The 22,133-nt window shown below is 31.5% G+C and overlaps 1 protein-coding gene across 1 annotated transcript in view; it reads right to left on the bottom strand.

Moving 5' to 3' along the window:
- Positions 1–3,747: 3,747 nt before the first annotated feature.
- LOC140439958 (myrosinase 1-like) overlaps positions 3,748–22,133 on the bottom strand; it is a 33,435-nt gene continuing 15,049 nt past the window's right edge. Inside the window, exons 3-9 of the mRNA XM_072530153.1 lie at positions 21,909–22,109; positions 17,466–17,858; positions 13,709–13,800; positions 9,698–9,991; positions 8,601–8,738; positions 6,119–6,225; positions 3,748–3,931 (exon numbers count right to left, since the gene is read on the bottom strand). Coding sequence (XP_072386254.1) covers positions 3,811–3,931; positions 6,119–6,225; positions 8,601–8,738; positions 9,698–9,991; positions 13,709–13,800; positions 17,466–17,858; positions 21,909–22,109 — 1,346 coding nt within the window. The 3' untranslated portion in view covers positions 3,748–3,810. The remainder of the gene's footprint in view (positions 3,932–6,118; positions 6,226–8,600; positions 8,739–9,697; positions 9,992–13,708; positions 13,801–17,465; positions 17,859–21,908; positions 22,110–22,133) is intronic.

Below are 22,133 nucleotides of genomic sequence, written 5' to 3'. Positions count from 1 at the left end.
GAAAACTTAAAACTGATGAATAGACACAGTTCTCCTCTAGACTGTCACTTAACATTGTCGAAAGGTTACACTTTTTTGTCTCATTTAAATATGCCGGGCATTTCATTAGGATAATATATTCTACACTTAAACTTTTACTGCACATTGAATCAGCACTTCCAGTAATATGGTATTCATGAGTTAACCGTTGGCATTGAAGCTGGGAATGGGATAAGACAGGAAGATTTAATGAGTTCCATATTGTTTAACCTGACTATGAATGAAATAATAAAAAAAGTAGAAACCAAAAAAGGATACTAAATGGGACGAAAACAACTTAAAATAATCTGCTATGCAGACGACGCAATACTACTCTCTTAAAGTGAAGATGATTTATAACGTATGCTGCACCAATTTAATATAACCATCAGATAATTTAACATGTTAATTTCCCCAAAAAAAGCAAAATGCATGGTTACAACAGCAAATTTACTAAGATTTAATTTGGAGCTAGAAGGTCAGATAATGGAACAAATATGGAGTTTAAATATCTAGGCATCACATTATCTAGCTACGAAAAGCTCGAAACTAAAGTGAAAGATCAAGTGAATAGAGCAATATGTAGAAATAAAAACATCGGGAAAGAAACGAAAGGCCCGATTTACAAAATTAATCATCAAACCGATAATGACATTCGCGGCAGAAACAAGACCTAACACAGAGAGGACAAAAAGGGAAACAGCAGAGATAAAAACACTTAGAAAAATTGATGATAAGACACTATGGGACAGAGCTAGAAGTACAGATATACGACATAGATGCAAAGTGGAGAACATCAAGAATTGTGTTAGAAATAGAAGAGTAGAATGGAACGATCATATAAGCCGAATGACAACAAATATAGTAGTAAAGATGGCGAGAGACGGTTCCCCAATAGGAAGACGATCAGTAGGAGGACCACGAAAACGATGGAACAACAACTTACTGGAGGCACATTAACAGACATAGTCATGTCTATATAAAAAGAAAAAGAAGAAGATGATGTGTTAACCGTGTATGTCCTAATCTCAGTCTGTTTATTATATTTTGGTCGTTCCTGTTGCTACACTCATTATCCATCTTGTAACTGTTGTTTTTATGTCTTGTAGTTTTTGTTGATGTTGATATCACTCTTGAAGCAACCGTTCTTTCAAAGTCGAGTTATTTCGCTGATATAAATCTTTTTTATATATAGTTTTTATTAACTCTTCGTTGTTAACGGAAGATTTGGCATCAGCATCTACTCTTTCATTACCATTTATACCTATATGTGCCCGAATCGACATAAATTCTATAGTGGCATTCCTTTGCTGAAGTCGGTAGAAATGGTTCTTTATCAATCGCTACAAAGGATAAGTTGAGAAAATGGTGCTTAAGCTACTCACAGAACTTAAAGAATCTGTTATTACTAGACATATGACTAAGGTACCGTGAGGAAGCAGTAAAGTACAATGGTTACAGGTCACAAAATAACTGTATTGCTTATAACATACATAACACATCGCAGTATTTTTTCTACTGATTGATGTAAAAGGCGTAAGTCAATGCACTCTCATACCAATTTTAGAATAATGGTTAAAAGGTAATAACTGAGAAATCATTGAATAGAGGGCTTTAAAAAGTATTAAGTCTGATTTATGACTTTCATCTATCACCTACAGTAAAGTTTTGAAAGTTTTTTAAGTTTTGAAATTTATAGTGGAATCCATCACTGTACAGATTATAAACCATAAGTTCTTAATTCCTGAGTACACACATATGGAGTGTGACATAGACCACGCCCAAATACAAAACAAAAGAAAAAAAATTAAATTCCAATATACCATCCACATGACTGGTTTCAGCTTGTTCGATCCACGAAAAAAATAAAAAAAAACAAATTTGAGGTGTGTAAAATGAATCTAGAAAACTTTAATGACTATTCCAAACTCTTCAATGACCAGTTAGTTTTGAAGAAAAAGAATGAACAAGGTTTGGCATTCAAGTGGCATAATGTGAAGTGGTTGCAGTATGATGTTAACGAGCCAAGGAAAATCAAATACATATAAGAAAAACCTGACTGATGTTAAATTTGATGTGATCAACTTTAGATATCGTGGAAAATTTTCAACTCTCTTTGTATCTCACAGATATTGCAGATGAAGACCCTGATCTTCAAGATGAAACAGATGAACTTCAGTGACGTGTGCGTGTGTGTTTTAGTTTTATAATTATCTACTTGTTTCAACTATATGTAAGTACCTATAAATTTCAATTTTTTTATAATGTTTTGCTTATAAATGGGTTTTAATAAATGTTTATTTCTTGACTGTTTTATTACCAAGCTATATAATATAATTTTGATCGTCAGAAAAGTCACAAGTCACAAAAATACCTAAAGTATTAAAATTTATCGAGGTTACATACTAGAATTTCACAAGCATACATAAAATAAAGACAATCCGCACCATTTAAAGATCACAGATAAAAAAATTAAATTTTTACTTTTATCAATTCAAGCAATTGTTCTGTGAAAAAAATCTGAATACTGCGCTGAGAATGAGGTTTGTTGAATGTTACGTCTGGTCCCGTCTATTGTACGGAGTAGAAATATGGACGTTAAAAGCGCAAATAAATAAGAAGCTTGAAGCCTTTGAACTTTGGATATACCGGAGAATGTTGAGAATTCCATGGACTGCCTGGGTCACCAATAAGAAAGTGCTGAGAAGGATGGGTCGAGACAAAAAATTGTTGAGAACAATAAAAGTACGCAAGACTGCATACCTTGGACACATACTGAAGAATGATAAATATAGTCTTCTGCAGGTCATCATGCAGGGTAGAGTCGATGGCAATAAGGAAATAGGTAGAAAGAGGAAGTCATGACTGCGAAATATTCAAGACTGAACAAACATGATTGTAGACGAATTATTCCACGTTGCAAAAGACAGAGAAACTTTTAGAAATGTGGTCGCCAACCTCCGTTAATGAAGATGGCATAGGAAGAAGAAGATTAATGGTTTAAGTTAAGTGTTCAGTAATTTCTGACATTTATTTTTTATTAATAATTTAATATTTGGCAGCATGCTGCCAAATTAAAATGGAGCTTCGCAAGACACAATGCCCTACTAAAGGACAAAAGATAGAACTACGAAATACAACAATGGAGACCATGGTTAGGAAAGAGAAGCAGAGGAAGACCACAAATGAGATTGGCTGATGATATTAAGAAGATCGGAGGACACAACTGGAAGCAAGTGGCGCAAAATAGAAAACACTCGATTTATTTGGGGGAGGCCTATGTCCACAGTTGGATTACTTAAGGCTGGAGAAGAATTTAATATTTAGTCTGACTTTGACCGATCTGTCAGAAGTAAATAACGCATGCTTTGTTGCTACGTTAGCAGGTGTGGTTAGGAGCACACATAATAATGTATTAAACTATTTAAAGATAATTTAATCTGTTTAAAATAGAACTAAGGAATGAATAATAAAATTGTTTTCTTTAATTTTAAAAGTGTTATTTAAATTTTAACAATATAGAAACCATATTATGAAGCTTCGCTCAAGTCTACTGTACTGCCTACTGTACCACTCTTGTTTAGTGTTTAGAACAAACGCAAAAAATATTACATGCAATTGATACAAGAATGGTTTATTGCTATTGAGGTCACGTGGTTGAACAACTTAATTTGTGCAGAAATAACTATTAATGGTCCCGCGACTAAAGGATTGAAATAAACATAAAAACAAGGTAAAACTATTTATTTATATAAACCTTAACATTAAGAGTGTTATGTACAATTTATTTTCTCATTCACATGTTCCTAAACATCTGTTCTCTATGACATTTGTGTACCATTTGGCTGACTTTTTCGCTGTTCTGGTCCTATTTGGGTGATTGAAATCAACTTGGTATAATCCAAATTTGTTTCTGGAAAAATTTATTTAAAATTAATTAATTTGAGTGAAGTTACTTTATGTATTTATTAAAATATATATATATATATATATATATATATATATATATACATATATATATATATATATATATATATATATATATATATACATATATATATATATATTTATATATATATATATATTGTAATATATAATAATAAGAGTCATATTTATTCGCTTACAGTTGTTTTCCCACTAAATCTGTTGAACGGTATCGATTAGCTATTCAATCTGACGGGATTTTTTTCGACCGTTGTATTCTCGATAGATAGTAGAGTATATAAAGAGTTATGGACTAACAAAAAATAATAATAACCAAAAAATAAACCATTATAAACTATTATCTTTTATGAGTACTGGGTGTATTTTTCGAATGCTCAACCTTTCGGAAATAAATTTTATTTTGGCAATTACTTTACATGTGGGCTCTGTGTTTACACTAAAGAATTACTTTATTAGGTTTAAATGATACTATTTTATTACACAAAGCGGATAAGACGCCAGTAAGTAGGGCAAAAGAAAACCCGGACCAAATCTGGAAAGATAAGTCCATCATAGTTGGATGCAATCGTACCAGATTTATTGTAACCTAAATATAATTTCGAAAGAACGTGTACTGTCGTTTTTTTAGAAAGAGATATCGGAATATGTCTTGAAGACTCTGGCATGCATGACCTACCCGGCCTGCAATAAGAACTATGTCATCTGCAAACCCCAAGTTGTTCAGTATCTTATATATTGACTTTAATATTTTCTCTATATCATGTTTAGATATCAAGATATCCACTGATCAATTCAAAAAGATGTAAAAGAAAACAATACTAGAAAAATCACTAAAATAATTCAATAAAACAAATCTTTAAAGATTCTGGAGCAACAAAATACGAACAACATAGGCAACAAAAATATGTACAAAATATGGAACAAAGGTGGAAACATTACTAAGGATAGAACCAACATCCTTGAGGTTGTCGAATAACGAAATGTATGAGAGCACCGACGAAAAGCAAGATCAGCAACTGCCCAAAATCATAAACATGGGATCAAAATTGATGCCATAAATAATACCATACCAAGTCAAAACGGCACTTTTAGAAATAAAAAATAACACAGCACCTGGCAATGACGGAGTAGTGATCGAGGTGATCAAACTAGGTAAAAATAAAATTATCCAGGCTTTGGCCAAACTTTTCGCCGAATGCATCTACCAAGGATAAATTCCTTCTTGATGGAACAATGGAGTCATTGGTTTATTATACAAACAAGGAGATATAACAGATCTAAAAAAACTACCATCCTATCGGTTTGCTTTCACACATATAAACTTTTCACAAAAATTATCAAAAAAAGACTAGACGCTAAATAAGACTTCTATCTACCTAGAGAACAAGCTGGATTTGGATCAGTGTATAGCACTAACGACCCCTTACTAGTAATAAAGAACCTGATAGAGAAATTTGCGAAATACAATAAATCATTGGGACTGATATTCGTGGACTACGAGAAAGCATTCGATACCATAAACCAGCAGAAAATATTAAAAGTATAAAAGAATAATATAAAATATTTACCAAAATACCACAGCTAGCGTAAGACTATCTGAACAAGAAACGAATAAATTTTGTATACATCGAGGAGTTCGGCAAGGAGACATCGTCTCTCCAAAGCTTTTCACGACGTTTTTAGAACATACTTGTAAGAAGCAGATCTAAATTAGTACGGTATCAACATAAATTAAGAGAATCTCAATCATTTGAGATTTGCAGATGACATCGTCCTTATAGCCGATCGTATGGATGATGCAATAATAATGTTTGAAAAATTATATCACGGTTCCGTCAGGGTCGACTAAAGATTAATATGGATAAGACGTATTAATAAATTAATGACTTGTCTGGTGACTTGCATTGGTGTGCCCATTAGTAACAGTGTGTGGTAGTTTTCACATCTGGTAGTAGTTCCTTTTTCGTGTAGTGGGATATAAATTGAGGTTCACCAATCAGATTTTCCTAAAGCCATTTTCCTAAATTCCAAACAGCGCAAAGAAAGAAAGAAAGTATGCATCTAGATCAAATAATAGACCGTTAGGGTATAAGGTTTTAAGCTTATGATTAATATAAAATTCAAACAAGTGATGTACCAACGATAAAATACTTACGAAAAACCAAACAGCCACTCCAAGTTATCCAGCAAACTCCAAACCGTGTATCCTACTACATTGACTTTGTCCTCGTCCATTGCGGCTTTTACGTTACTAAGATATTTCTAAAAATTTAAAGAAGGTTTATCGTAATCTTTAAATTAATTCTTTAGAAGCTAAATCTTAAAATATTTTTAACAATAATGGCATATAAACACACATACATATATAACATATAAATATTGTTGTCTTAAAGCATGGATATCGATACGTCCTAATATACACTACCATTTAAGTAATATAGGGACCAAAATATATTCTAAATATAAATATAATTAAATAGGAAAAAGAACTGTACCATTTTATACAAAGTGCTCGTATAAAGTCTACTCCCAAAAACCTATTTTCTGAAATATCATACTTAAATTAATCAATTTTTAGTTAACGAAACTAAGTCACTTTAAAACACTTTCCCTTCCCCATTACTGCATTACTTTAAGTAACTTTTAATCTTGAGCTATTTTTTGTAATGAACCGATGTCCTTGCCTATCCAGTCTCTTATATTCTTCAGCCATGAACATTTTCATCTTGCTTTACGTCTTTTTCCATTTTTTCTCCCATTATAATTGGTAGGAAATTGTACTTTTCTCCTTTGTAAATATGTCCTAGATAACCCATTTTGTTACTGTTTATATTGTTTAGTAGTTTCCCCCCGTCCTTATCCTTCTCAGCACTTCATTGTTTGTCACATGCTCTACCCAAGGGATCTTTAGCATCCTTTGAGAAACCCAGATCTCAAAGCTCTATATCCGCCTCATACACGTAATTCCATGAGTACATGTTTTCACTCCATACAACAGTATAAAATAAATAAATGTCCTTACAAATAGAACATTGATACTTACTTAAACAGTAAGTATTAGTAAGAGTAAGTAAATAAGTAAAGAATAAGTTAACAGCGAATCTTTCTTTTTCTATAATTGGAATATACAAATCACCTCGGAAACACACTTTCACAAAATTTATTTTAAATTATTATCACTGCAGCTGTTTCAGCCAGAGTGCCTTTCTCAAGTGATCTATTTTTGGTATGTGTTTACACTTAATAGTATTTAATGTAATAAGTTGAAGAGGGAAAGCTGTCTGTCTCAAGTTGGTTATTCAGAATTATGTCTGTATTTTTTAATTTGTTGATTTCTATAGATTCTAATACAGATAGCTTAAGCTGTTTATTTTGAATTTAAAGAATTTGAAATTCATCATTAGAAGAATGATTATTGTCTAGAAGGTGAAGTGCTTACTTAGAACCTGTTTTTCTATTATTGAAAGCCCTTTTATGTTCTGTTATACATTTGATAAAAGTTCTACCAGTTTGACCGATGTAAATTTTTGGGCAGTCACCACATTTAAGTTTGTAAACATCGCTGTGTAATTGCTTTTTTTTTGTCTCTTGTTGTTCTTAATATATTTGCTTGTCCTAAAAGCTGGTGTTATTCCTTTCTTTTTTATGTGTTTGGCTCTTTTTGTTGATATCTTGTCTGTATATGTAATCCAGCAGAAGGTACTGGGTATTTTGTCTGGTGGTGAAATTATATAGTATGATGAAAAATATATAGCAGCATTCTTATTATAGATTCCATAAAATGAATCGGGAATACATGATTACTACCAACTATTCCCTATTCTCATTCCCATGAATAATTCAAATTACTTTATCCATTTCCTCATAATGTTTTTCCTTCACTTAATGAATTTAGCTATATCCATATGAAAAACGACAATATTGATAACAGAAAAAGCCATATTACAGTACAACTAATCAAATTCAAGAAAAAGACATTGCCATGTGATCATTTTGAAGGAAAAATAAAGAAAATTGTATCTACAGGAATCATCGACGGAAAATGAATAATATAGAACCAAATCAAGAATTAAATTGAATATTTTATGTGTATGTTTAATATTGGGACGCAATTTTAAGTGTTAAATAGAAAATAATGAGATTTATAAAGAAAACGATTTAAAAAGAAGAATATGATGAAAAGTTTGAATGTGTAAATAAACATTTAGATTATGTTTAAAGATTTTGAGATACAGTTTGAATATTTATTAAAAAACTCTCTTTCAAGAGTTTTTTCTCTCTATAAGATGTGTAAGACCCGAATTAAAACCTTATACAGCATGGAAAAAAATGCTATAACCTTAGGAAGACAAAAGACATTTTAACGAAATTAGAAATACAAGAAGATAATTTAAACAGATAAACAAGTCTACAAACAATCTGTATATATATATATATATATATATATATATATATATATATATACATATATATATATATAAGTTTTTTCATATTATTTAAAAAAGGAAAGAAGAAAAGAAAAAACCCAACACTCCCAAGATATGCTTCGTTCTAAGGCCGCAGAAGTTACGACCCTTTAAAAAAGACTATTCTAATATTACCTAAAACAAAATATACATAATTTTTTTATTACCTACCGATATGTAATCGATCCTTGGGTCATCGTCTAAAGTTCCATCAAAATCTGACCAACCATTTTCAGTGATGATAATAGGAATATCAGGGTAAGTTTTCTTAATCCATTTTAACATATTGCGTATACCAAAAGGAGCTTTCTGGAAAATAAATAGTTCTTGAATATGAGTTGTTCAACTGTTTTAATTCTAAATCAAATGAATAATTTAAACTAAATATATATCTATACATACAGGGTTATTAATTTTTGCGACAAAGTTCGTCGTATCTGTTATAGGAAAAAAAGATTTTTTTACCAAAAATAGGAGGTATCTGTAAGCTTCAAATTTAAAATTAAATACAAATATACAGGATCTTCTATAACTCTCTAATGCATCAAAGATATTTTTTTAAATGAAACGCCCTGTATTTTATTTGAAATTTTTATCTGCTTTACTTCTTTGTTACAACAATATAAAGTTGTTTTGTGTTATAAAGATTAGTTAAAAAGTTTTAACTAAAATTGTAATAAAAATCGTAACAAGTTCAACGTCCTATACAATTGTAAAGGAGTATAGTAAATGATTTGTGGTCACAGTTTAAAGAAGATTGTCAAAATTAATAAAAAAATGATTTTCCAAATACTTCTTTAAATCCAATACAGGGTAAGTCACATAAATTCATTATTTGCTTAGTATTTTTAAATGAATCACCCCGTATATTATATCACCATCATAAACTTAGTCAATGTAGCCTAATTTGTAAAAGTGTTCTCTATCTAGACTATTGTAACAGTTTACACATCTCCTGTGCCCCCAGACACTACTACACTGATCACTAATCAATGCATTACTAAGTAACACAGTAACACAGTAAGAATTCGTTTAACGTTCGGCTTTTAAAAACGTTTTTTATTGTAATGTGTTTAAGGGAATTTTAGAATTAGATTTACTAAAAAGTAACAAGTTTTCCCTTGCAGCTGTCTTAGACAAAATAAAAAATTTTAATCTACCTTTTCAATTTGTACCTCAGTTTCAATTGAGAACTTAGAATATGCTAGTGTTCGTATAAATGTCGGAGACCAAGATAAAATGGCCAATTTGTGCATTTAAATACTTACATTAAGCCAATCGGCAGCGCCTTGTTCCCAGCTTTCGTCAGCCCATGTTTTTACTTCAGCATCCGCGTCATAACCCATTCCATCTTTATCGTCTTTTTTGTCTGTAACGTAAAATGAAGAGTATTGGTTTAATCCCAAGAAATCGATTGTTCCTCTGATGGTATTTTTTTCTTCAGTTGTAAACTCAGGAAGCCGAGAATTTGGGAAACCTTGACTCTGACTACGTCGAGCGACTGAAGACTTGACCACATCTGGATAATCTCCGTAAAATATTGGGTTTGCATATATACCATACTAAAAATGCATAATTTAAATAAATTTAATTAGTAATCAATGTACAAAGATTATTTATTATTTTCCATGGCGTTTTAGACCTTAATATCCAGTGTGACTCAAAAATATGGAATGAATTAATTAGTTAAAAAACAGACCACTTTTAAAAAATCTGATAACATCTCAGTTTTAATTTCTGAATAGGCATCAATTTTAAGTTAACCAAAATTATTTAATTAGTTAGGTAAAATGGAATTGCAATAAACACTTTTTCATTAAACTAAATTACGTTGGGAAAGAATTTACTACCCATATTTCTCATTGGATCATTGCTGAGTGAAGGTCGTCAATTTAAAGATTTCGTAGTTTATTGTATATTACTAAACATTTGTTATAAGTATCGTATATCGTACTTAACAGTATGAAACCTGGGTCTGTATTTAGAAAAATCGGCGATTACGTCATTACGCCAACTTTGATGACGTAATGTCCTATATAATATGTATAATAATTGATGGCCATTCAAAAATTAAAATTGAAGTGTTTCAAGATTTTTTTTAAGTCGTCTATTTATGGAATAATAAATTTATTCCATATATTTACATCAGACTGTATGTTGAAATAATAACAATAATAATTAAATATTCGTAGACCAAAAAAGTTGACTTTTTATTAAAATTAGTTAAAAGAAGACCGATTTTAAATGTAATTTGTATTTAATCTGTATTTAATCATACATTTGTAATGTATGATTAAATAAAACTATAACAATGCAATGGAAAATTAAACAAAATATATTTAAATAAATTATAAAAAAATTTAAATTTTTAAAATGTAATATTTATGCGAAATCTAATGTCCTTCGCCATGTTTAGTTGCAATTTTTGATTTGCTGCGATGTAGGATGAAAGATTGTGATGCCTTTTTAACCGTTTTTTTAGAAGGCTCAACTTTAAGTAGTCGTCCAAACGGTAATATTTTTGACCCTTAACTCCCAAATTTCTTCTGCTGATTGAACTTGGTTGCACTCTTATATTGGCCTTTTGTCCAAATTGCTCTACCAAGGAACTTTCTGCCGTGTTTAAAAAACTTTTCCAAGCCGTTTTTATTTTAATATGGGATAATCTTTCGTGCAATAATTTTGATGTTAATGAATCAGTTCCAAATGTACCGTTTTTGTCTTGTAGCGTATTAATAAAATCTGCAAAAGAAAATTCTTGTTGTTCAGTTGTTTCATTTTTGTTTAAAATAATGTTCTCTAACATTATTTTATCCATGTTGTTATTAATACAATGTTCTGTAATACTGTTGTTAATATGATGTTCAGTAATACTTTTACTGGATCTTGTAAGCCCGCTATAAAATGGGAAAGGTTGAACATTTTCGCCAAAAGCTAATTCAGCTACGTCGTATCGATCGTCAGGATTAGTAGCTCTAGCGTTGCAAAAAGATATATTAAAAAAAACGTGCAATTGCAGCTTGATGCTTGCAAAAAGCACCTAACCTTCCAATTTCGCAGTTGCAAAATTCTATGGCTATGTCGGATTCGAAATGCACAGTATTATTTTTCTCACTAGTAACTTTCTATAATTTTTAAGATTATTTAATTATATCTTCCTGCTGTAAATACTTAATTTTTTCTAATTGGCTTTTAAGGAGTAATCTTTGCTGCACCTCTACTATTTGCAAAATTTCGAAGCCGTCTTCTATAATATCCTTCTAAGGCAGTACAGCTTAAGTCTATTAAAGCTATAGCATTACAAGCTTTGTTTCTATGTAGAACTATGTCTTTAAAAAACTTTACTGTTATTTCACTGAAATTGTTGGATTTTTGGCCATGTGTTGATGCGTTCTTATAAGCGCGGCACAAATCTTCCTTTCTTTTCCAATAATCAGTAACATATTTCTTCTACTGCCGAAATCGTTGGTTTTTCATATTAATTGGCAGCATCAAATTGGTTGGCATATATAAAAAAGTGTTTATGATGCTGGCCATACACGTTTTAAGGCTTTTCTTTCCGCCTAATTATTATCATCTTTAATAAATATTTTTGGATAACCCATTCCACCGAAAGCATTTGGTATTGACCCTTTAAGCAGTTGGTATGCTGCAGCATAATCTTTAATTGTTTGACCTTTGGTAGTAATAACTACCAAAGGCAGTGCTTCTATTGCACAAAGGGTTAACATAAACGAAACCAAATGGTTTAATACATCGCAAGAAGCTGTGGTATCTGAAAAAACAACATATTTTGCAAATGAAGGATTGTGTGCTTGTTGCACAATAGGTTTTACAACAGTGATGGCAACGGGTTTGATTATATTTTACTAAAATTCCTTCTGCTTCATAAACCTAAATTTTTTGTTTCATTTTCTAAAAAAAAAAGCGAAAAGTCAGTAATTTTAGAGACTCTATTTACCTCCAAAACTGCAGTTCCATCACAAGGTCCCAAATTTTCAGTTCTTCATAAATAATTCCAATGCTGTACTGTGCGATATTTTGAATTAATTTCTTAATTTGCTACAAGAAAACTGTCATAGCCAATTTAAAATTCTAATTTGGACTCATGATAAACTAGAGACTCTTTAATTCCATTCCATTATCAAAATAAGAAAAATATTTTTCTTTTGTATCAGCGGATGAACGAAGGTATGAAAGGCTTTCAGCTAAGTCAAAGTTATGTTTTTGCTTGCCAATTATACTTATAGTACCTGGCAAACCGTCCTTAAATAAATATGTTTGATTATTTACAATTATGTATGAAATATAGAATATATGTAGGTAAATACCGACTGTAAACAAAAAAAATTAAATTAAAGATATATATTTAACAGTTGTTTTTATTACAAAAAAAACGAGTAACGAAAAACAATTAAATTTTATTAAATATCAATGTAACTTTCATTAGGCACTAAACATGGGGAAGGACATAAAATTTCGCATAAGTATTACATTTTAAACATTTAAAATTTTTATAATATATTTTGCTTCATTTCCTATTTAACATTCCGCATATGAATTTCGCACAAAAGTAACATTCCATATACGTGTTTGCACCTCGCTGCCTATTGGTTGGCTGCCTGCCTCAAAGGACCAATAGAAAAGTCCTAGGTGCTAAATTCGGACCAGCAGGCGGCCAAATCGCGGTTACTTCACTGCGAAATGATCTAGTGGTCGATCTGAAAGACAATAGTTGTGAAGAAATTGAACACAGAGTTGCAGGAAAAACTCCTTTCGAAGTTTTTTCGCTATACTTCACTGATGAAATATGGTAAAATATATTGCTCTGAAGCTATTTTCTTGTAGCATTTTAAATTAATTACCATTTAAATGAGAATAAGCCACAATTAAAGGTTAAAATACGTTTATTGACGTTTCAATTTCCACTTCGGAAATCGTTCTCAAAATACAAACATTAGTGTAGTATTTTTTGTTCTAGAAAATCCCATCGTTGTGTCTAGGCAAAATTTTGTTATGAAAAAACTAAGTACTTTTATTTTTTTGTAACTTGATAAATGACTATCAAGATGCATTGTTAGAAATTGCAAGCAATAAAAAAACACAATTTGTTTTTTTTTCCTAATCTTGGGAATTAATGGGTATTTTCAGTGTAAGAATAATTTTTTTCTTATGATTTCTACAATGCATTATTTGTTTCTTCAATAGTTTTTTCATAAACTTGGCATAGGTCATAATAATGGCATAATAGTGGCATAATAATTTTTATTTATACTTACAGTAAATTGTAACAATCGTTCAGAAGCGTCACTATCTGTTGTTGCGTTATAGGGTTCCCACCAAGCTGAATCAATGACAATACCGACTTTTCCTAAAAGTTAAGATTAAGTTATATTTTATAAAGATAAAGATGTAACACTTACTTAACAGCTAGATTTAATTAAAATTAACTAGAACTTAAATAAAAAATAATGGATAAGTATTTGTGACTTTCCGATTTCCACCTCGAAAGTAGTTATCAACATACAAAATAAACCAATTATTTTATTTTGGTACTTGACAAATAATATAAAACAAATCCTTTAATAGTTGAATTATATCACACACACACACACACACACACACACACACACACACACACACTTAACAATTTAGTCATATGTTATTTAAGAGTAGATAATTTTAAGATAGGTGACTTCAAAATGATATTTTTGAGGTGCCTTTATGTGATGAATTTATTATACAGGGTGTTTCAAAAAAAGGTAACCCCGTCTCTAGGGTAAGTAAAAAACTGAAAAATAATTGGGGTTTGCTTAGTAAAAAATTTTTGTAACGCCATCCGTTTTCAAGATACAGGGCGTTGAAGAAAAAAAAAATTTACGCATTTTTTACGATTTTGCCGAAACTACTGTCAACATTGTAATGAAATTTTATACGAATATGTTTTGGAAGCTGATACATCCCATGAATATGTTTTTATATCTGATTCTCATAGAGGGCGCTAGTTACACGGATCGTCCTAAGTATTAGTCAATATAACTTTTTTAAGAGTACAATTATTAATCAAAATTTTAAGAAAACTTAAACATCATTCAATTTTACACGAAAAAGGTACTCTTGGTAAAACTCGATACTGTATACTGTTTTCGGAATATTTTGATTTGAAAATTATGAAGTAATAATTGATGCTGGTAGTAATGATAAAGTTCTAATATGTATACCTCTATTTTCTTCAAGTGTGTCATGGAAATCTGGCATTTATTGATTGTTATGACGATAAATCAACAATAATTAGAGTTTTGAAACCTTGTTATTTGTAAAATCAAATCAAAATGTACCTAAATGTTAAATACACTGACATGTTATTAACCTTAGGCGAATGTTTAGGATGTTCTAGTGCAGCTGTGACACGTTATGCAGAAAAGTTTCCTAGAAGAAACTTACCAAGTAAAAAAACATTTAGAGCCTTTGAACGACGTTGTCGAGAAACTGGGAATGTAAGACCAAATAAAATAAATTCTGGTAGATCAAGAACAACAAGAACAATTAATAAAGAAAATAATATTTTAAATTTACTTGATCAAGATCCAACAGTTAGCGTAAGGATAATAGCAAGACAAATAAATACTTCTTCTTCAAGTACTTAGCGGATACTGAAAGAACAGCAATTACATCCTTATCATTACAGATAAGTCCAATAGCTCTTGCCAGATGATCTACCGGTTAGAGTGGATTTTGTGAAACATTGCAACGAAGGACAGCCCAGAATCCAAATTTTTTTTACATGCATTCTTTTAACAGACGAGGCCACCTTTACGCGACAAGGTATGTTTAACTCCCATAATGCACACTACTGGTGTGATGAGAATCAAAGAGTCAAAAGGGTATCACATTACCAACACTCATTTAAAGTTAATGTTTGGGCAGCAACTTTAGGTAACAAATTAATAGGTTATTATATTATTAGGCTGAGAGTATAGAAGATCTACAAACTTTACTAGATGCAATAAATAGTGAATGCATTCAAATGGGACTTGACATCAACACAGATAAGACCAAATTTATGATAGTATCAAGGAGTCCAATAAATAATGAACAACTAACTCTTGGTGGACAGCAAATAGAGAGAGTAACAAAATATAAATATCTGGGAGCTTACATCAACACAGAATTAGATCCAGACCAAGAGATCCGGGTACGAATAGAAATGGCAAGGGCAGCGTTCTTAAAATTCAAACAATTGTTCTGTGACAAAAATCTGAATATTGCGCCGAGACTGCGGTTTGTTGAATGTTACGTCTGGTCGCAACTATTGTACGGGGTAGAAACATAAACACTAAAAGCGCAAATAGTTAAAAAGATTGAAGCCTTTGAACTTTGGATATACCGGAGAATGTTGAGAATCCCATGGACTGCTAGGGTCACCAATGAGGAAGTGCTGAGAAGAATGGGCCGAGACAAAAATCTGTTGAGAACGATAAAAGTACGCGAGACTGCAAACCTTGGACACATACTAAGAAATAATAAATATAGCCTTCTGCAGGTCATCATGCAGGGTAGAGTCGATGGCAAAAAGGGAATATGTAGAAAGAGGAAGTCATGGCTGCGAAATATTCGAGACTGGACAAACATGACTGTAGACGAATTATTCCACGTTGCAAAAGACAGAGAAGCTTTTAAAAATGTGGTCGCCAACCTCCGTTAATGGGGACGGCATAGGAAGAAGAAGATTATATTCTACCTGGAAATTTAAATGGTGATATGTATCTTGATTTTTTAAACACTTCCTTATTCGAGATATTAGAAGATTAAACGCTAAACGAGCGAAGATCTTTATTTTTTATGCACGATGGAGCTCCACCACACTTTGATAGAAGGTGTCGTAATTGGTTGAGTAATCATGTTCCGAATCGATGGATTGGTAGAGGTGCAGAAGCTTCGATTCATTGGCCTCCTCGGTCATGCGATTTTAACCCTTTGGACTACGCAGTTTGGTCGTATATTAAGAAAAAAGTCTATGCTACAGAGGTAAATTCACGCCAAGAATTGGAACTAACTATTCTAACTATTTTATACCAGCATCAATTATTACTTCATAATTTTCAAATCAAAATATTCCGAAAACGGTACAAAATATCGGGTTTCACCAAGAGTACCTTTTTCGTGTAAAATTGAATGATGTTTAAGTTTACTTAAAATTTTGATTAATAATTATACTTTTAAAAAAGTTATATTGACTAATACTTAGTACGATCCGTGTAACTAGCGCCCTCTATGAGCATCAGATATAAAAACAAATAATTCATGGGATGTATCAGCTTCCAAAACATATTCGTATAACATTTCATTACAATGTTGCCAGTAGTTTCGGCAAAATCGTAAAAAATGAGTAAAATTTTTTTTTCTTCAACGCCCTGTATCTTGAAAACGGATGGCGTTACAAAATTTTTTACTAAGCAAACCCCAATTATTTTTCAGTTTTTTACCTACCCTAGAGACGGGGTTACCTTTTTTTGAAACACCCTGTATTTAGATGTTCGCTAAAATATTATATTCGTCTTTTAAGAACTGAGCTTTTATCATGTAGAACTTTACCGTTAGTGTCTTAACAAAGTTTTAATCACGGTTTAAATTCTCGACAGCTATTATTTAAGGATTTGTAGTATTTCCTCATTTCATTTTTATGGAATAAACTTTAAAGTAAACTTTAAATAATTAGTTTTTAAAAAAGAAACCACACAATAATGAACATTGTGATAGTTTTATTTGTCTATGTCTCTCTATTTCTTTCTTCTATATTTTCTCTTCTGTTTGGATAAACCTACCTATTTTAACGAAAATTCCTTTTTAGATGAGATAATTTCCTAACAGTAAAAAAATGATTTCTGTACCTCATCTAAACATTCGAAAATCATTCTCAAAGTATATTTTGAGAAATACTTGCGAAGTGGAAACTGAAACTTCAAACTAAACGTATTTTTAACAAAAATTGTAATTTCCCATTAAAGGTAGTAAATAATATAATAAAATCTTTACCATTCTGTTTGAACCTAAACTCCTTATCGTATATATGATATGCTGCAGCATGCGCCCTTAGAACATTATGGATGCACATATATTCTCCAATACCAGGAGATTTGGTAGAGGGCGCATAAGATCCCGTTCCATAGCCATTTGTACAGGTTTGCTTTGGTTCATTGAAGGTCATCCAATGTTTTACATCGTCCCCAAAAAGTTCGAAACATAGTTTTGCATACTGTGAGTACCATGATACAATCTCTGGATTTGGCCAGCCACCCAGTTCTTCCAAAAACTGTGGTAAATCCCAATGAAAGAGAGTGACATATGGTTCGATATTAGCGGCTTTCAAAGCTTTTATTAAATTCTTGTAATAGTCTACGCCTGCCTGGTTTACGTCAAGGTTTAAACCTGTTGAAAAAATAAAATAAAAAGTGTATTTAGAGAAAAAACGTGAGGACAATTACTTTTAAAACATTTTTTGTTTTTATAAGTCTAAATTATTTGTTTAAAAATTGCAGTACACTAATATCACTATACATGGAAATCCTTATAACTTATGTAACTCAAGTGAGGGTCCAATCGTCCGAGATTTAACCCCTAAACATCATACGAACAAGCTAAATTTTGCCGAGAATATTAATTTTGGGACCCCAAAAAAGTTGCGAAAACGTTTACCACTTTTTCCACCAGACTTTACCCTAAAACTACCCTCGCGGAGGAGTAAAAACTAAAAAGAATCGATTTACCAAGAACCTGTACGCCGTAGAAAAAAATGTTTTAAACAAAAAATGTAGCTGAGATGATGTTGTACACAAATAATAATTACCACTTTTTCTGTAAAATGAACGGTTCTCTCAGAAATAACGCTCAGTTGCTCGCGCGAAATCAATGTTAAATAATATGTGTATTAAGTCGACGGTAAAAATTCGATATCTTTTGATCAAAGCATCCTATTGACAAATCTGTGGGTGTAAGTCTAAAGCTGACATGTCCTAAAATCACAATTTGAGGTTATGCGTTCCCTGAATAAATGTGGTTTATTTCCACATCGTGGCAAAACATGACATGACTACGTTGAAGCATAGAATGAGAAAGAGCGTGGGCATTTAATGACATGTTATTTTTGATGGGTTCAGAGAACATCAAAAGCTGATATGTTTGGTGGCACAATATGATATAATTTTATAGTGTGTGAGCAGTGCAGGTCAAAAGGTGACAAAAGGGATTTACAACCTAAACTTCTGCGATTCTCCTGAAACTTCTGCAACTTTACACAATATTGTTACTTCTACCAATTTTAATGTCAGTGAGGATATTTCTAATAACCATCGTGCAGGTACATCTGCAATGGAAATTCTTTCAGATTCGGCCTTAGCTTCTTGGCAATCAGTACCACAGGAAAATAATGTATTTAATGAGGATTTATTTGAACATAGTTCAGATGACCACATACCGGATACTGAAAGTGATAGCAGTAGCTCAGCTGTGTATTCTAACAGAAGAAATGTCCAGAAGAAGCTTAAGAAAGATAGGAATAATAAAACTCTTACTGATTTAAGAACACATACAGTTCCACAGAAAACACATTATGAAGGGGGTAAGAGAAAGTGCATGAAAAAAGAAAGAAAAGTTGAGGCTAGAGTACACATCAAGAGAAGGTATTGGGCATGGGGTTAAAAAATTTGTGCCTCTAGAAAAATGTTGTCGAATAAACTGTCACAACAAAATAAGTGTAGAGATGCAAGAGCGAATTCATGAAGAATTCTACAAGTTGGGTGATACTGTTTGCCAAGACCAAAGGTTGATGGATGGGGTTACGATATGCGAGAAAAAAATGCATAAAAGGGAGAGATATAGATAATACGCGTTTTAATAATCGTGTTATGTACCGACTTTAAATGAGAGTAGAACAGAAGTATGTAAAATTTTCTTTTAAAATGTTTATGGTATAACAAGATGAAAATGCAATGTTATTGTTCAAAAGAAAAGAGCTTTAAAAACTGACATTTTTCCAATGACAGGAAGTGGCAAACATCCGCCACGTAGTGAATTTTTAGAAGAAAGACTTGATATACTAAACCATATTAAAAGTTTTCTTAGGTTTCAAAGCCACTATTCACGTCGACATACAAATAAATATTACCTATCACACACGTTAAATGTACGCAAAATGTATGAGTTATATGAAACCCTGAAAAAATCAAAAGGTGAAAATCCAGCTTCTTATCGATTGTACTGTATTGTATTTAAAACAACAGGGTACAAAATCAAGAAACCTTCAATTGACACTTGTAAGAAGTGTGATATCTTCAAAACACAATTAAAAAATTCAAATGCAGATGAACGTATGAATATTGCGTAGAACACGAAACTACATATGAACTAGCATGTCGTTCAAAAGAAGAAGACAAAAAAGCGGCAATGGAAAATACCAATAAAAGAGTTATTGTGTTTGATTTGCAAAAGTGTTTGCCTATACTTGATCTGACAACAAATCAAATATATTACAAATGTCAACTGTGGACACTCAATGAAATGTTTCGAGATACATAGTTACAGTAGGTCATACAAATGGTATGACCTACTGCTACATGTGGCATGAAGCAATATCCGGCAGAGGATCAGATGATATAGCTTCTTGTTTATATAAACATATACAAGAAAATATACCAAACAGTATTACATATTTAATAACATACAGTGACACATGTTCTGCCCAGAACCGAAATATAAATTTTTCTATCATGATGTTAATAACATTGAAGAAACATTCATCCTTGGAAATCGTTGACCAAAAGTTTTTAGAGCCCGGTCATACACATCTAGAATGCGACGCAGATCACGCTCGCATTGAAAGAGCAAAGAAATCAAGTGACATCAAAATTTCAATTCCACATGGCTGGTTTCAGTTTGTACGGACAGTGCGTGGCAAGATACCGGTTCGTGTAGTTGAGATGAAGAATAATGACTTCTTTTCTTTTTTATCGTTAATTAAAGACGTTTATATTAAAAGAACATCTGACACAGTTGGAGACAAAATAAACTGGTTAAATATTAGGTGGATTCGGTATATAAAACATTCAGATGTCATTTCATTCAAATATTCACTCGATCTTGGTGCACCGTTTCGTAAACTGAATTTGTTGAAGAATCGTCGTTTTGCCGGTAGACCAAGTGAAGTCACTGTTCCTTTGGCACATAATGGACCAGTTCCCATTCACACACTAAAGAAGAAAGACTTACTAAGCATACTGCCGCTATTGGATCCTGTTTACCATGGTTTCTATACTAATCTAACAACAAGCAGCCTACGCCGAATTAGTGGACCAGCAAATAATAGTGACACCGATGAAGACTAAAATTTTGTAAAATAAATAAATACTGTTTTGTGTACTTACTAAACCCGTCAGGTAAGGTTTTTTCCGTCAGTGTACTGGCTAATAGTACGACATGTCATTTTATGACTCGCTATAAAATTTACTGTCAGGAGCGGTGATATTATTTGCCATTACATGACATGTCAAAGAATTCAATATAAATCAGGAAAATAAAATAGCTTTCAAACAGTGATAGAATAATTCAATTAAGTATTTATTGATTGATATTAAACACTATTAGCAATGATACAAAAATCAAATATGAATTAATAAAATGTTTATACTTTTTCTTTTTACTCTGGTGAAAACCTGATAATTTTGACATGTCAGCTTATGGCTTTCAGCCACAGAAATATCAAAATGTGTTTTAAAAACAAAGAGTGCATTTTTCTTGTGCAATTTTTGTATTTTGCTGCAAATAAAGTCAGTTTTTATAAATCTGGTCAATAAATAAATGTTGCGCGAATCTTGCCTTTTTTTACAATTCTCGTAAAATCAATAAAATTTATCACTTTAATTCAAATTATGGTGAATGTCGACGTTAAAAAGCAGTCTTTAAAAACTAAAACATGAAATGTGAATTTTGGGTTGTACCAACAAATATGAGGCATTTGAAATATGATTAAAAAATGCAGAATTTATACTTTTACATTACAAACAATCGCACGTCACGGGAAATACCTCCAATAATATAGTTTTGAGTGTAATTCGTAGCAGACGGGTAGTTTTAAAAAAACGTACTAGCGTAATTGAAAAAGAACAGGTTTAAGTGTTTTAGATCGTTTGTAATGTGAAAGTTTAAATTCAGCGTTTTTATGCATATTTCAAATGCCTAACCTAACCTAAAATTTCATGTTATAAATTTTAAAGATTAGGCTCTAGTAAGCAAAACTCCACAGTAAGCGGTTAATAAAAGGGATAAATTGTATTTTATCTTATGAGAATCATAACAAAAATTGCGCCACGTTTTGTAATGCATTTAGTACTAATAAATTGACATATATATATATATATATATATATATATATATATATATATATATATATATATATATATATATATAATATTAAAAATAACTTACCTAAAGGCAAGAGTCTTGCCCAGGAAATTGAGAATCGATAATGTGTTACTTTCAATTCCTTTAAAATCCTTATATCCTCTTCCCATTGATGGTAGGAATCGCAGGTAACATCACCACTGTCATTATGGTAAATAAAATTTGGAATGGTGTGAGCCACTCTGTCCCAATTTCCTTCACCTTTTCCATCTTCATTCCAGGCACCTACAAAGAAGAAATATTTTATTT

The sequence above is a fragment of the Diabrotica undecimpunctata genome, chromosome 4, assembly GCF_040954645.1.
Source record: "Diabrotica undecimpunctata isolate CICGRU chromosome 4, icDiaUnde3, whole genome shotgun sequence".
Taxonomy (NCBI): Eukaryota; Metazoa; Arthropoda; class Insecta; order Coleoptera; family Chrysomelidae; genus Diabrotica; species Diabrotica undecimpunctata.
Note: the sequence above shows the minus strand (reverse complement) of the source record. Positions and strands in the feature narration are given on the sequence as shown.